The 17,886-nt window shown below is 37.8% G+C and overlaps 1 protein-coding gene across 1 annotated transcript in view; it reads left to right on the top strand.

Annotated features, from left to right (window-relative positions):
• Positions 1-9,461: 9,461 nt before the first annotated feature.
• Positions 9,462-17,886, top strand: part of pou2f2a (POU class 2 homeobox 2a) — a 92,660-nt gene continuing 84,235 nt past the window's right edge. The window contains exon 1 of the mRNA XM_038284443.1: positions 9,462-9,512. Coding sequence (XP_038140371.1) covers positions 9,485-9,512 — 28 coding nt within the window. The 5' untranslated portion in view covers positions 9,462-9,484. The remainder of the gene's footprint in view (positions 9,513-17,886) is intronic.

The following is a 17,886-nucleotide window of genomic DNA, read 5'->3' as shown; positions in this document are numbered from 1 at the left end:
TTTCAGAGTAAAATGGGAGTACTGTGCCTCTGACTTGTGCGTTGAAGTTTGGATCGCCCAGTTTACTCGGGAGAAGATAGATAAGGCTGGGATTCTCTGCCCCGTGCTCCACGATAACCCACCGTATGATTGCTGTGGCCAGTGGATACTTTAGTCATCAGCAGATAACAGCAGTGATTAGGAACAGGTCTCAGCAGACCATGGAAGATTCATCACTGCAACCTTGTCAAGGGGAGCCCTGATAATGTAATGGTGGCTTGTGTCCGGGCTTCTAGCAAGGCCTCAGCAAGTGCTTCTAGCAAGTAAAGCGGAGGACAGTGCGTCAGTCAATAGAAGTGATGTTGGAGAGATCAAAATCAAAAGTGCAGATCCCAGCTCCACTCAGCCCTGCGATGTTGGCCCAGTAGAGTGGCTCACGGACAGCTGTCTACTCACCCTGCTGGAACTAATGCCTGGACTTCACTCATAGAAGACGATCAATAAGGCCTCTCGCTCTTAAGTCCCTTCATACTGGCACGACTTAAGCAGACAGACACTGTCAGGAGCACAAGTGTGCAGGGCAGAGCAGAGACCGGCAGCAGGACAATGAACAGATTTCCATGTTAACTTGTGTTTTTTTTGGTAAAGGAAATTGTGTATGTTTGTATTGTTCACTAATTCAGGGGAACATTGATTTCTTTTGAAGGGTAACTTTTTTTTTTTTGTGGAAATCTTTATATTGAGAATAATTTCTGGTGAAAATTAAAGATTTTGAAAGTCTGATGTTGATTACTATTTCATCTTTTTAGATTTCATTTTCTTAGAATTTTTCATTTCCGACAGATATAACATTTTAGCACAAGTCAGTATATTAAATATCAGCGCATCGTTAATGGGTCATTTCGTTCAGCTTCTTCTGGTCTTTCATGCTTTACACACTACAGCCAGAGTAGACCCTTGGTCTGCCTCATATCGTGAAGAGGTCTGCTGAATACAAATGTCTTAATGTTAAGGGGTTAAAGCGTGCCTGGAAAAAGGATTTTTGGCTTTTGCTCCCATAGAATGGTGCTTTAAAATAGCTGAAATTTAGTAATGCAGGTTATTTTTATTCTTACACCTTTTCATACTCATGCTGTTTCTTATTTCCAAACCAGGACCTGTGGTGTCTAAAGGAAATTCTTCCTTATAATGTAGTCTAAAATGAGTCCTCTTAGATGTTTTTGGCGAAGGACATCAGAACCTACTGGTCAACTTATCACATAGTTAATTTGCTGGCTAACAGCTTGATTAGGCCTCATGCAAAGATTTTTTTAACTGGACCTGTGCTGGTCATGCTTTCAGATGTTAGGCAGCAATGCCACAGTTGGGGTTAGTATAAAAACAAATGAAAAGGGTAATTTCAGCAGCTAGGACCAAGCCTGAAAGACATGCATTTAGGTTTATTGAAGGGACTGAATGATAGGACAGATGAACTGGGTGTGGAGGGTCAGTCTTCAGCGAATGGCTTTCCCCGAAACCACTTAGGACCCAATCCTTCAGGACAAACTAAAGGGTGGGCAAACCAGTACATGTAGACCTCTGGGTAAGCTGGTGTGTTTTTCAGGAGTGCTCCAGACTCCAACTCAGCCAAATATTGACTTCACTCATTGGGAAGGATCTATTGTAAAGCATGATACCATGGGCCTGTTTCCCTTTCATAAATTGATTTTTAAAGACATTTTTAGGTACTGGCGACCTGTCCAGGGTGTACCCTGCCTCTCGCCCATTGACAGCTGGAGATAGGCAGCAGCACCCCCTCGCGACCCCACTTGGGAAAAAAGTGGCTCGTTTAGAGTTTTTTTTAGCAGATGACTCCTTAGCATTTGGCATAATAAGTAAATGAATGGTTCACCAGATCCTTCATTACACTAAGGCTAAAGCATTAAGCAGAAAACATAGAGGGAACCTGTTGGAGGAGCTGAAGAGAGCATCAAGCTCTGTGTGAAGATAAAACTATGTGCTGTCTGTTTCTGGATTGGATTTAATGTAAATAAGGAAATTGTGCTACTGCAATAAAAGATTTAATGATATTTTCATATTGCCTTTATTGCAAAGCAGTATCACATGCTTGTGTCTGGGTAAAATAAAGGTTCTTATCACTAAGATTTTTCTTTGAAAATGACTAAAGTATTTGATGGCCTAAAAGTCGATGAAGCGGAAAAGAACTGCTTGAGACTGACTTATTGTAGATGGTCTCCAGAATCATAATCCTTGCATTTGAAGATAAAATTAAATAAACCTTTTTTTATATACAGGTGCTGGTCATAAAATTAGAATATCATGAAAAAGTAGATTGATTTCAGTAATTCCATTTAAAAAGTGAAACTTGTATATTATATTCATACATTACATACAAACTCATATATTTCAGATGTTTATTTTGTTTAATTTTGATGATTACAAATGACAACAAATGAAAATCTCAAATTCATCATATCAGAAAATTAGAATATTACTGAAGACCAATAAAAACAAAGGATTTATAGAAATGTTGGCCAACTGAAAAGTATGAACATGAAAAGTATGAGCATGTACAGCACTCAGTATTTAGTTGGGCCTCCTTTGGCCTGTATTACTGCAGCAATGCGGCGTGGCATGGAGTCGATCAGTCTGTGGCACTGCTCAGGTGTTATGATAGCCCAGGTTGCTCTAATAGTGGCTTTTAGCTCTTCTGAATTGTTGGGTCTGGTGTATTGCATCTTCTTCTTCACAATACCCCATAGATTTTCTATGGGGTTAAGGTCAGGAGAGTTTGCTGGCCAATTAAGAACAGGGATACCATGGTCCTTCAACCAGGTACTGGTAGCTTTGGCACTGTGTGCAGGTGCCAAGTCCTGTTGGAAAATGAAATCTGCATCTCCAAAAAGTTGGTCAGCTGCAGGAAGCATGAAGTGCTCTAAAACTTCCTGGTATGTGGCTGCGTTGACCCTGGACCTCAGAAAACACAATGGACCAACACCAGCAGATGACATGGCACCCCAAACCATCACTGACTGTGGAAACTTTACACTGGACTTCAAGCAACGTGGATGAAGTGCCTCTCTTCTTTTCCTCCAGACTCTGGGACCTTGATTTCCAAAGGAAATGCAAAATTTACTTTCATCAGAGAACATGACTTTGGACCACTCACCAGCAGTCCAGTCCTGTTTCTCTTTAGCCCAGGCAAGACGCTTCTGACGCTGTCTGTGGTTCAAGAGTGGCTTGACACAAGGAATGCGACAGCAGAAACCCATGTCTTTCATACGTCTGTGTGTGGTGGTTCTTGAAGCACTCACTCCAGCTGCAGTCCACTCTTTGTGAATCTCCCCCACATTTTTGAATGGGTTTTGTTTCACAATCCTCTCCAGGGTGCGGTTATCTCTCTTGCTTGTACACTTTTTTCGACCACATCTTTTCCTTCCCTTCGCCTCTCTATTAATGTGCTTGGACACTGAGCTCTGTGAACAGCCAGCCTCTTTAGCGATGACCTTTTGTGTCTTGCCCTCCTTGTGCAAGGTGTCGATGGTCGTCTTTTGGACAACTGTCAAGTCAGCAGTCTTCCCCATGATTGTGTAGCCTATAGAACTAGACTGAAAGACCATTTAAAGGCTTTTGCAGGTGGTTTGAGTTAATTAGCTGATTAGAGTGTGGCACCAGGGGCCATCAATTTTGAACCTTTTCACAATATTCTAATTTTCTGATATGATGAATTTGAGATTTTCATTTGTTGTCATTTGTAATCATCAAAATTAAACAAAATAAACATCTGAAATATATGAGTTTGTATGTAATGTATGAATATAATATACAAGTTTCACTTTTTAAATGGAATTACTGAAATCAATCTACTTTTTCATGATATTCTAATTTTATGACCAGCACCTGTATATAACTGGCATTTATAAACACTATACCAGGCCGTGGTAAAGATGCCACCATTGTTTTTTAAGCTGCCATCATCCAGAGACTTTCTTATTGTCCAAATGTAGTTCTCCTATCGACCAGCCCCCATGGTAATGGGGCCCAACCCTCTGGGAGAAAACCTGATGGCGTGTTTTCTACTCTGTTTGGAGTATGCTTTGTTTGATGGCCAGCTCTTCTGCCCTGGGCTTGCCTTGGGGAAAGCCTTCTTCTTATAGAAAGCCCAGTTTTCACCCGCCCAGCCTCAAAGCGGAGAGCAGTGAAGTGATGCCCACAGGTAGATTTAGGCACTTTCTCTGAGAATCCAACAAAACTACAGAGAAATGGCTCAAATGTTACTGTGATGTTCTTCCTCAGAACTCTCTTTCTTCGATGTCCTTGACAATACGAGATACTTTCTTAGTTAAAAAAGATGCCAAACACTCAAAGAACATGATATTTGAGCAACCAAAAACTTAATTTCGGTGAGATTTTATGTAATGGGCCTCCATATTTGAAGATGATACATTATTTTAAAGTGGAATCAGTATTATTTATTTTGATCTTAGTTCAAAATAAAAATATGAAAAATGAGGTGTGCATTGGACTTCGGTCCCTCTGATTCAACACTTTGTCAATCCACTTTTCGCTGTTGGTTTTGGGGAATGTGTGCTTTTTGCCCTCCCCCCAATCATGATGCTGTCACCATGATGTTTCAGGGTATGCTCAGCATTGAGTGCATTTAGCTTTGTGCAGCTTATTTCTTTTTCCCCCCCCAAAAGTTGATATTTTTGACCATATGCGGAAAAAGATCATCTCTCTCTGGCTTCCCTTTGGTGTCTCAGTCACCCCTCCTGCTAAACAGAGGACAGAGTCCAGTGTTCATAGCAGGCACCGAGATAAAATAAGTTTTGCTTTTTCTTTAAATTGTTATAGACTAACATCATTGTCCATTGGGAGACTAGCCAGATTCTTGGTCACTAACAGGCAATATTAATAACCCAACTGTGGTTCCTTGTTTGTAGTTTGCAGCTTCTTACTTAAAAGTCTACATTCCCTTAAAATGCCATGTTTTTATAAAATGGGGAAAAAACTAATTTAAGATGTTTTTAGCTGCAGGGAGACATTTATCCTCAACAATTCAACAGAAAAACCTTCAAATTTCTTTGGCAGTATGTGGAAAAAATAGAAAATACCTACAATAGATTGTAAACAGATTATAATTCAGTTTTTCAGCTTTCAGTCTGTTTGAGCTCATACCAACCCAAGTAAATGTTTTGGGGTTTTTCCTGACATTTTCACATTTGAATCCTCTAGCTAAGGCCATTGTTTGTAAACTAATTGCCAAGGATAACATTGATGTCATCCAAAGGCATCTATCCGGAGAAAGTTAAACAAGGTTTCTCAGAACTGTATAAAGTCTCAAACTTTGATAGCAGTGGTAAAAACTAAAATGTAGAAAGTTGTCATGGAGGCTTGTCTAGAGACCAACATCTACACTAGAGAAGCTGCAGGATTTAGAGCACAGACTTATTCTGTTCCACACTTCATTACAGGTGATCTGGATATGAATGATAAGGGTGTTTAATTTAAAGAAATAAAACATCCTTATCATTATCAGGACCTCGCTAAAACTTTGACAATGTATTATGGTCGAATGAAACCAAATTTTAGGTCTTAGGCCACAATTTGAAATGGAATGTTGGTATGAAAACATGCTACAGTGAGACTTAGTGGCAGCATCATACAAATCATTTCTGTTTTCAAATGGACTTGGTTTTGCTTTATTTTTGATCAGTTTAGACAAAATAATTACCAAATTCTTGTCAGTTTTTACACACAAAAATTATGCATCATTTTTGTACATCTACTTAAAGGCATAGTGGAGGAGACCCGCCCTCTCCACTTCAAAAAAAAGAAATTTGAGAGCGTGCACAATCCCATTTCTCCTCGTGCACGCTCTGTTTAAAAGTTGCTGTTTGCATCGCTTTTTTACTTTCCAAAAGAAGATTTGCAATTTTTCCGTTATGTCAGACTCACCACTGGTAAGTGAAAATGGGGATGAACACGTATCACCATAATGATTGACAATTAGGAGGACCACTTATTTTGATGATCCACCTGGAAAAAGAAAATCCTCCACTATAACTTTACTTGGTTATAAATGTTTCATGCCCTGCCCTGCTTACAGGAAACAATTGTGTAAAAGTAACTAAATATCTAAATATTCTTAAGTAGAGAAAATTATATATTTTTTCAGTTTACCTGAAACCTACAAGTTTGTAGAACAGTTTCAGTGCCACTATTCCTGAATCAAGACTGGATGGAGAATACAGAAAGAAATTGGGGGGAAAAAACTCAAATTTTCACTTTACTTGACCTATCTCTAAGGAATAACTCGAAATAAACTACATAAAGCAATCTTACCTTTTTTAAGTATCACATCTCACTGAACATTTGCTGAAGTGAATGTTCCCCATGTTACTCGTACCGATTCAAAGAGAGACATCAGAGATGGTTTTGTGCTCTGTGGTGCAAATTGTATTGAGGTACAAAAACCTAGATGTAATGTAGCTTTGTGTGGCAGGGGGGCTGCTCATCATTCTCTTGTAGACTGTGTACCTCTGTCCGCAGGTGTCCCTCCAAATGTCTTGATTGGATGGAGACTCGAGTCATCTCGCGGTAACTGAGGCCTAAATCAGCCCCACTATCGAAACATGTCATCTAAAGCTGATAGACACTATAGGCCTGCCGGAGCTGCTCTCACTGTATGTATACCCTGAAGCCTATTGTACATCCCTCTGATCGGTTGGAGAAACATTTTGCTTTTTTTTTATTTCAGCAAAAAATAAAAAATAAATTAGATGAGATCCTTTTGACAGCCTGTCCTTATATTTCTAGTGTGTTTGGTTGTCAGAAGCTTCAGGTGCCGTGCAGCTGTGTAACATGTGGCACTTCGTAGAAAGGGATATAAATAAAAGTTGTTCGGTATGTTTACCTGTTTTAGTGAGTAAATAAATGCAGACTCAAGTGAGTTTCTAGTCTCTGCTAGAGCTAGACCCTTATATGATCACCATGGTAGTATATTTACATTAGCATCTGTCCTCTAACATGTATTGTTTCAGAGTATTTTGGTTAGTTTTTAATGCTCTATATGTCATGATGCCCACCCTTTTGTGTTTTACTTATTTTGACTCACCTTATTTCCGTTTCGTCCTGTTTTATTTAAGCCCGTTTATTCTGTTGCATCCTTGTGAATTCCTCTGTCAGCTTCCTGAGTGTCTTTGTTTCTGTTCGGTTTATCAAAATATATCCATTAAAGATGCTCCTGCCGCTGTCCTGTTGCCACTTTAGTCCATCTCTACAAACCGTGACACTGCATGCATTGTTTAGCAGCTGAATTTATCTCTGGCACCATACTCTGAAAGAAAATGTTTTTCCCTTTTTTGTTATCAGGTAAAATTTGTTTTTGTAGGTCTAAAAAAAATCTCATGAGGTCGATTGAAAGTGACATTTAAAAATAAGAAACAACCCTTGGCATGCTTGGTGGATTTGAATGGCTCTTTACTATTATTACATTTAAATAATTTACATAGAACCGGATAGGTTAGATTTGTTTAAACTGTTCTGATACACAATTCCCGAGCTGTGCATGGGTGGTTCTAGACAGGGGACCAACAGGGGCCAGCTAATACGACCCCCTGCTATGGCCCCATGTACTGAAGACATAATACAAAATACATTTCTCAGGATATCTGCTGGCACAGAAAACAAAACTAATTGCTTTTCAGACCACTCTAGCACTTTTATTTCAAAAAAGCGCCTACTGCCAAATCTAGTGACTTTTTTTTTCTGCTACTTGAGACTTTGGAGACAAAATATAAAAGCACCGAAGGGGTAACCCTTCCCTCAGCTCTCCTCTATCTTGTCTGCTGTCATGATTCATGCAGCTTTTATTTCATACAAGTGAAAATTCGAGAACAGATAAGCAGATAATGTCTGTTCTTTTCACTTCTCTACAATGAAAAACAAGGATTGGGTTATTTACTTTTCCCATCACCTTTTTGGAAACACAGGAAGGAGCAATCAGCTAAGTTAGAACTGGCTTAGTGATTGAAAAAAATCTTTGATTCCTTTGGAGACAGCATTAAAAGTCAGATGAGCAAGAGAAGAGGTAAGAAGAGAGGGAATAAAGGTAGAACAAATAATTTGTCTATTCTATAAAAAATTCTGTATAATGGGTCTGTTTTATGTGTTGTCTTCTCATTTCACAGGGCCCCCTGCCTGTCTTTGCCTAGGGCCCCAAATTTCTTAAATCCGCCCCTGACTCTGACCCAATCATCCAGCCATCAGCTTTGGTCACTTCGGTGCATCTAAATATTAGCTTTGAGAACAAGATAGCAGATTTTAAATCAACCAACTACGTATATCCATTCATCATATTCCTGCTCCTCCTTTCAGAGTCACAGTGTCTATCTCCATGAAGCAGGACTTCAGACACACTGCTTACAGTCAGGGTGTGCTTCATAGAGCAAATAAAGGAAACTTAATGCAGGGAAACCTTAGGCTGCAGCTATAACCCAGAATTTACTATGTGCCCTCTTACTACGGCAGTGTTTACAACTGCACCACGATGCAGTCCCACCCCGAAGATGATCATTATTAACTAACTAACCAGAACCCAGAATGCTACATCTAACTAGAATAGTTTGGTTTCAAACAACCTGCTACCACATGATTATAGATTCTTCTAAATTTATTTAAAATGCAAGTTAGTACGTAGTACATGCGTCATTTTCCCTTTATTTTTTATAGAATTAAAGCTAAGTATTATCTGCAGATGACAAACATAATCCCCTTGATCTTGTTACATTTTGACTACCAGAGGTTGGTGGTAGTATTCTAGTTATCTGATCAGGCGGAAGTACTTTGTTTGGCCTGTAGGTGGCAGCATATCGATTCATGATGTATTTGTGGAGGCCTCATATTCAAAACAGTGAAGCTCTGCTGAATATCCTTTAGTAGGAAGTTTAGCAGCTGAAACATGACATTTTAGAAACGTGCAGCTTTGACTGGGTTTAATCATTTGTTTTCTGAAAAGGCGGATCTATTAGCTCATTAGACATTAAACACATGAGGGTACAGATCTAAAAGTCAGGATCCTAAACATTAAAGGTGCAGACATATAACTCATCCCAATACCGCTGATGATCTAAGACATGGCTTCACCCCCCACCAACACCTCACAAATGACCGTCTCCTCTTCATCCTCTCTTCTTTCTCACTGTCACGCACGCGCATCTTTCTCCTCACCAGCATCACAGCCCCCGGGTCGCTATGGAAACCGCTTAGATACACGCATCGAGGGTGAGAGATGGAGAGCAAGGAAGGAAAAGGGGGGCAACATAAAAGGTTAGGGTGTCACCAAAGCCTCCCCCCCAGTTTAAAGCTGAACCCCCCCAATCCAGACCCGCGTCCCACACAGTCCCTGCCCCGGCCCCCCTTTCACCTACCTCTGCGCCTCTCCCCCAGCTCTATCCGCTCTCCATCCCTCCTCTTGTCCAGAAAGGCTGCACGCGTGGCGGGGATGGAGACGTTCACCGATGGAAGCGCTGGTAAATTTTCCTCACCTATAAAAACAAACTAACAAGAAGATTGTTCTGATATGGGGTGGGGATCCATGCAGCACATATCCATCTCCCCCCTTTACTCTCTTTCACCTTTTCAACCCTCTGCCTTGTTCTGTATAGTCTGATCAAAAGGAGAAAGATTTAAGCCTATAACTTTCCTGCTTGTGGAGAAGGGAGTAATGACATGATGGTTTCTGTGTGTGTGTGGCGCTGCATTTTTTCTTTGTTATTGATTAGTAAGAAATTAATTCACCGGGGCAACCCTCTGACTGTTCTGACTCTCCCTCAGCCCCTCTCTCTCATGCATCCTCCCTTGCTCCTTTGCTCCGGACGAATGACGTCGAGTCCTTCTGCCTGCTCTACATGTTGTATAATATCGCGGGAATATTTGATTCTGGAGGCGCTGTGAGGCATGCATCTGCAGGTCATGCATTTGCAGGTCATGCATCTGCAGGTCATGCATTTGCAGGTCATGCATCTGCAGGTCACGCATCTGCAGTTCATGCATCTGCAGGTTTTGCTCATGAAGGTGTTGCGCATATGTGCGTCTAATGAGTTAAATTGCTCTTCATATTAGAATATCTGCGCCCTTTAAAAAAAATCCCTCATCTTAGTCAATTTCCAGCATTTTTGCGCTCTGTTCTTGCGCCGATTCCTTTACTGTGCGATCTGCAGAAGCAACATTTTCAATTGAGAATATCCCATAAGGTCTCCGTTGACAGGCAGATTCACCTGCTCCGAGGGCTTCTTAATCAATGTGGTCGATATTTGCTCCCGACGTCCGCAGATCGCAACAATACCACCTCAGGATGTGGGGAGCTTATGCGCCGCCGAAAGGAAATCGATGGACAGACCGAGTTAATTATGGGAAAATCAATTAAAAGGAGGGGAACCGAGGGGCTTTATAAGCCCGAGAAAGGAGCGCTGAGCAGCAGAGGAGCCGGTGAGAGGGCAGCAGTCCTGCCGCTGCGCTCCTCTCTCTGCGCGGCTGCAGCGCAAAGGCTCCTCATCCTCCACAAAGCTGAAATACCTAAATAGCCTACAGTTATATAGTGGCAACTTTTTTTTAATTAATATTATTTTATCTAGTCCTACTCAAAGATTAGGCCTAAAAGCAACGCCTCACTATTTTTGTTCTTTTTTACTAATTCTATTCGCAGAAATATTTTTGCACACTTGACCTTTCCTCGTCATAAGATACGCAGGAAAACGCTCCCTATAGGTAATGTTGCCATGAACTTCATTTGTTTAATACTAAGATATTATAGCATTTATAACATAAGATTTATAACATTTATAAGAGATTAAATAATCAGTTAAAAAAGAGAGAGATGCCATTCTGCTACTGATACTGGTCTGACTGGTTTCTGGGTGTGAACTCACCAAGTTTCCAGTTTCCAGCTCTTTTTCAATGACGCACAATAATTGTGACAGCAGGCCGATTACTTTAAAGATTAAATGGTATTATTATGTTTATTACACTAACACATTGTGTTTATGAATTCAATTAATTCACCGAAGTTTCAGAAGTTTATTTTAAATACATGACAGAGAATTCATAAAACAACCAAAAAAAAAGGATTAAAAGAAGGGAAACTGTTTCTTATTTTGACATTTAAAGCGTTTTCTCATCTAAATTGGATATCAGACGGAAAATCACCTCATGTTCGCCGTTAATACTCTGAAATATACTATTCTTCTTTATAATGAAAGTTTTTTTAGAGAATTATAAACACCCAAAATAAAAACATAAACCAAATAATTTCAATTATTACTAAATGCCTCCCTAAATCCAAAATAAGATGAATTTTAATTTATTTTATTCATACAGCGCAAATTAGCACCTGTTTAATTTACCGTTTCAATCTAATCAATATTAAACACATTTAAGGTATATTCTGATTTTAATGGATTTTAAAAAGAAATTAATTATTTTTTGCTGCTATAGTTGATTTAACAATTGTTTAAAACTTCTTGACCTTAATGTGTGTGTTCTAGCTTTTAAAAGTTTTTAAATTTGTTTTCTTTCTAATGCAAAAAAAAAAAACCCCTCAAAAGCAGATTTAAATTCAAATTAATTAATTTTCAGCTTATAGGAAATAAAACGCAACTGATTGATTGTTTGCATATTACACTCTAAATGATTACTAATTATATTTTACTCTATATTTTACTTTTTAAATGTTTTCTTCTCTCATCGGTTTATTTTGATATTATATTGTACTTGTAAATATGTAAATCTGATTGCAGATTGTTTTGCATGTGGTTATTTTAAAGAAGCGTTGATCTTTTTAAATCTTCCTTTAAAGAATGTTTGAGGCTCCTCTTTTTTGGAGGTCATAGGCCTGTATGCATATTATTCAAATAAAACCAATCACTTGACTAAAAAAAGAGATTTTGAGATATGTTTTACTACTTAATTAAGTTTATAAATGTTATATTTTGTCTCACCTTTTTACATATCCATTTTTTAAGTAGCCAATTTTTTTTATGGTTTTTCCATATTCAAAGTTAAGATAAATTATTTGGGGGTTTTTTTCTGTTCATAAACCCTATGATAATTTTAATTCTTCCAGTCACTAATATTTATGGGGTGAATGATCCCAGCTGACCATCATTAACATGTGTAGACTCCTTAGATAATTCAGCTAAATCTGTTTTGTTTTTTAGATATAAGGCCAAACCTACTGACTGGAATGAACATCTTTGCTTGTTTAGCACATTATTTAAAAAGTGGTTCAAAATTATTATTGTCTATTATTAAATTATTACTGACTATTATTAAATCAGTAATGCCCGTAGATAATTATTTAAACTTTAATTCATTGAATCCATAATAGACACATTTGTGTCTATTCCAGAATAGTACAGGAAAATAAAAGCACAGTAGAATTTTCTAACAAATAATAATTCCCTAATTCTGCATTTTTCTACACGGAGAGTTTTCCAGGACAAACTGGTCACGTTATCGATGATCAGGAAGGGGTCGGTTTGACTCTGCAGGCTTCCTCAGATCATGGTGCTGCTGTTCCTGACTCCTTATCTTCTTTAAACACACCATCACAGCCCAACTCGCTCATTTTATGGTTAATTTAAAAGTGTCTGCTGCTGTGTTCAAAATCTCCTTGTTAAAACACATTTATTGGCTCCGTTTTGATGTGATAAAGAAGCATCCCTTCTGTTAAGGTTTTAGGATTAAATAAAAATGTTTTCCATCCTCTTCTGTTTTTTTGTTGCTTGCCATTTTCAGTCGGTATCAAGCACCACGGCCCATATATTCGAAATTAATCCATTTTCTGTTCACGGCTCTTCTCCCCAAATGGTGCTGGCGGCTCTCCATGTCCCGGTGCACAATGAGCTAATGACCTGCAGGTCAAAGGTCGCCTGGCCAGTTCCTCAATTAAGGCGGGGAGATTGCAGTTGCACACCAAGTCGCCTTTATATTTCTGACAAGAAGGAGCCATTAGTGACTAACAAACAAAATACATTAATAGAAAACGTTCTATAAATTATATTTTATTAGCTGTTATTCTTGTGCCTTGTTTCTATAGGCCCTTATGAGTTTATTTTCATATTAACTGTCAAAGTTTAAACTTTTTTTATATTTAAGACCCCTGATTTTTATTCAGTTTTATGGATAAATAAACTTTGATATGCTTGCAGTGTATTCATTTGATTTTTAATGTTACTTTTAAAGCATTGTGCTTCAGCCAAAAATGGCAGATATTAGACTGCAGCCATTGATCATATATTCTCAAAAGGCAGCTATCAGGAAAAAACAAAGCTCTTTATAATATTTTGAAGTGTGTGTGTGTGTGTGTGTGTGCAGATTGTTCTGCACTGTGGTGTATAGATTTCATCTAATAATTTTGCTGTTGTTGTTTGATATAATTTAAGAGCAATTCCTAATCACCATTACATTAATAAAGTGAAAGCAGGTGGAAGGATTGTTCATGCAGGTGTGCAGGTATATGTCAGTTTGTCTGTCCGTCTAAACCCATCTGAACCGCAGCAGTTGCACAGACGGTGGGTTTCAGCAACACAGACAGGTCTGCAATAAGTGACAAAAGAGGTGATAAATTGATCAAAAATGACCACAATGAAACGGGGCTCTTGTGAGGCTACACATGTCCATTATGGGAGTGTGTCTGCAGGGTTTGTGGTTGGAATACATCAAGGTTCTCCGGGTCAGAGGTGAGCTTCATCCCAGACTGATGACCCTGTAGACAGACTGACCTCTGAGGGGTCTAACAGCTGGGGGAGGAGGCCTCACACTGGACCAGGCAGGGGGGAGAGATGAATGGTATGAGAGGGGTAGATAAAGAAGAGAAAACTGAAATAAAAGTTAGAGCATAGATCTGGAACTAGCTAAAGGAAGAAGCAAAGGTGCATGGTAACAACATCGGACAAAGATGTTTCCTTGTGTTTTTTATTTTCTCGGCTCTCTCTTGAAGCAGTGAATTAACACCTGACCCCTGCCTTTGACCCTACCCCCTCCATCCAACGACCCCCTCCATCCAACGACCCCCTCCAGATTAGCAAATATGGTCTATCTGGCCTGAACACACACTCATGCACACATGAATCTACCAACAGCAACAGTCAATGACAGTCAAATGTTTAAACTAACATGCTAATTCAGGGTGTGAATATGACAGCAAGCACCTTACATCCTATCAGTAGCTCACATTGAATTCTACCGCGTAGATCTTCGCTGTCTCAGTGCTTGTCACCCTAATGGTCAGTCTGTAACGGCTATCTAACCCCCCCACAACCCACACACCTACACAGACCTTCATCCATTTTACCTGCAGTATATAGTTTGCAGCTGTTCTTACGGATGCAGCTGAGGACAGGGGGCACGTCTCCACGTCTCCACTCTGCTAAGCTACGACTAATATCTGGAAATTTAGATTTTTATAAAAGATGTTTTGAGTCTGTTTATGCAAAGCGATTAGAGCAAATTTAAAGTGGAGTGTAAATAAACCTCCAACGCAAATCTATGGCTGCAAGCTGCGACACCGTGGGCTGGGGACTACTAGGGATTGCTGCAAAGTCACATAACTCAATGCAATCCATGGTCTTCCTTGAAGTAAAAGCATGTTATCAGTGGGCATTTTAACCATATAATGTCAAACTTCCAGTTTCTCAAACATGGATTTCAATGTGCTTTTCTTAACAAAGTTGTTTCTGTCCTCAGTAACAGGGGTTTATTGAATTTTATACCTGTGCCATGCTTGCTAATGAGGAGAGATTGCTGCAGGGTCACATAGCTTAATTCAATAATCTCAGGCCTCTTTGAATAGACAACTTTTAACCCCCTGGTATCTTTACCTTATGTCAAAACGTTTACATTTTGATATACATGTATAAATGTATCTTTATATATACAACAATATTCATATCTTCAGCTGTGGTGTGGAGATGCTGAAAGTACTTAAGTAATCTTCATTCAGGTTTAAGAAGCGATAGAACATAAAGTTTTTTCCAAGAGCATTAAAGGAAATTAAATTTAAAAAAGAAACAAACTATTTCAAAATTAATTTTAGTCAGATAACGTTTGTCATAAAACTGAGTTTTAGTTAATTTTAAATAGGAAAGCAGCTGAAAATCATTTGCAACTTTAGAAACGGGAGTTTCTTTAGACATTTCATTTAGCAGCATTTTTAGTAGCATGTCAGTTAATTATAGTTTGTTTTTTATTTTTTTTTACTGTTTTTGCTAATATTAGTGTGAAAATGTGCGGGTCTCTATTACCTCCATGGGGACGTATAGTTAATCTTTATCTTGTGGGTTTGTGCATCGGCTGTTCTCAGTACATTGAAATCTAATATTGAATTGCACTATATATGTGAAAATAAAACTGCATTATGGTAAATCCTTAAATCCAAATGTGAATAGGCTCAAAGCAAACTAAATTAATTTGAGTAAAGTGTTTACACATATGCATGTTGTAATTAATAATCTATAACTCCCATACATAATAATGCCACAGCATCTGTATTCGGATTACAGAACTAAACCAAAAAGAACAACAGATGTGAGGGTTACTAAAATATTTCTGTTAAGGTAAAACATCCATTTAGTGACTGAACAACAGACGTTTCAAATAATATATTTATTGTGTTTGGAATGAATGAATAAACTCTTCATTTTAAACATATATTCAATCAATCAATAAGGATTAGAAAGTTACTTCAAAACTTTCAGATTTACATAAAAGTAAAAAAAAAATAAAGAAAGTTAAATTAGGAAACTGTTAGGTTAAATCTACAGCATTAGAAGGAATGCTGAGTAGCTTTTAAAAATAGCAGATTCAAAGAAATGTAGATTATGAAAAATGATTAGAAATAATAATCATAGAATAAAACATGCATATCCCACCTGTATATGAGGAAAAACAGATTACATTCTGATTATTAAAAACCCCTATGGGACTTATCCAGTACTTAATTTAACAAATTTGTATACTATATTTTAATAAATATCAGGATTATCAAAGTCAAACTTTGATTGTATTGTTTCATGATCAGGAAAACTGGAACTGAATCAGTCTATATGATCTGAATCGGAACCAACTTATCGATTAAGTTTATGCAGATCAGCAGGTAATTTGACTTCACTGTCAGTTTTCAGACATTTAAATATGAATAAATACATTTGCGTAAAAAATATTCTATAATATAAATATAAAATACCGACTTAGTTCTGCATATAAATGTATGTTTGTTTCAAGGGCTATGAAATATTATCTAAATAAACAAAATAAATTCACTTTTTTAAATAAATAATTTGCAATAAACATAAAACACTCTCTTATAATGAGAATTTGCTTTCATTCTAATGCAGGCAAATATACATTGCAGCAATTTTAAATTCACAGCTTAAAGGGGTAACAATAAAATAAACAGGACAAAGTAAAATCAAAGAGCAATATTATTAAAGATTCTGCATATCAGTGTAAATCTAGAGGTTAAAACATCTGAGTTAACTTTAACTCAGACCTTACCTTTACAGTATCTGCCACATCTTTTATGTATGCAAGGTTTTATGTTATCACTTATGCAATAATACAGATTTTAGAGTTTGGTAAAACCCAAAGTAAAAGACTAGTAGAAGATTTTGAGTTATCTAGACCTGATTTCTGCAGTTCTCTCATTGCTGGTCGGCCAAAGAAAGCTATTGCGACTTTCCTAGGCGTTTAAAGACCGCTGCCAGAAATTTTACCCTGGTAGCAGAAAGCCATTCACCTCATCACTGAAATCCCTCCACTCTGGCATCCTGTGGCTTTGGTTTTATTTTGGGATTATACTGCTTGTTTTTTTTTTTAATGTCTTTAGTCTTAAAAACAGCCTATATCTTTGTTATCTGATATTCAAATATGCTCCACCTGGATTTTTAGGCTCATTGTATTTTATAAAGCCTCAGACAAAGAGTGGAGAAGCTGCTTCAGTTATTATGGTTAACTAAAGCTTGGGGATGTTTTCCCAGAGGAACTGCTGATACTTTTTATTATTCTAACTTTATTTTAAATTTATTGTCTTTAAATTTAGTATTTTTGCCTTTATAATATCTGTCTTTTATTTGCTATGCAATTTATTTTTCCCCTTTTCTGCAGTAGGCTTCATAAAATATTTTTTTTTAAAATCCAAATTGATTAGTTATAGGATTTAAAATGATTGTATTTAGGAGTTTTTATTTATGTTAGTGTTTTAGTGTAGCACCATCGGTTTTGTTTTTCTTCTTGCCAAATTTCCACACTTTTGACTTTATTTAATGAGCAATTAATGAGTCAACTAATTTCAAACTAAAATATAAGATGAGAAGATGTCTTAAGATAATATGCTAAAGCTGGTAGGATTAAGTTTTAAGCACCATTTTATTTTAATGATAATAATTTCATAATAGACATATATTTTTCATTTGTTGTTTTTTTTTTTTTAGATTCCTTGCTTGGTTTTCTTTAACGACCTGAGCAGAAAACCAAAACTGAGACCAAATGTTTCCACTTGAACTTGAACCAGACCTTCTCCATTAGAATAGCTTGATCAATTAATTGTATTTGACAAATAATCAATAAGATGATATTGGTTCATTCTTATGTGAACCAGTAAACATTTTCTCCCCAGTATCTTCAGATATTTGTAGGTTTTATCTGTGGTGGTCAAAGGCAGGATTTGCTCAGCTTGTGTTTTTTGACAGTTTAGTGGCTCATGGTACCCACTGAGCATCTCAGGACCGCATCCTCCCCCTCCTCATCCCTCAGCCCCCTCTGGGCTATTGTCCTGGATTGATGGCCGCTCTGGCCGATAGGTGAGGAGGGGAAAGGAGGGGAGAGGAAGGTTGGGGGAGGGGGGCA

Source organism: Cyprinodon tularosa, unplaced genomic scaffold (assembly GCF_016077235.1).
Source record: "Cyprinodon tularosa strain WSP-4 unplaced genomic scaffold, ASM1607723v1 ctg2, whole genome shotgun sequence".
NCBI lineage: Eukaryota > Metazoa > Chordata > Actinopteri > Cyprinodontiformes > Cyprinodontidae > Cyprinodon > Cyprinodon tularosa.
This window is presented reverse-complemented; position numbering and strand designations above follow the sequence as displayed.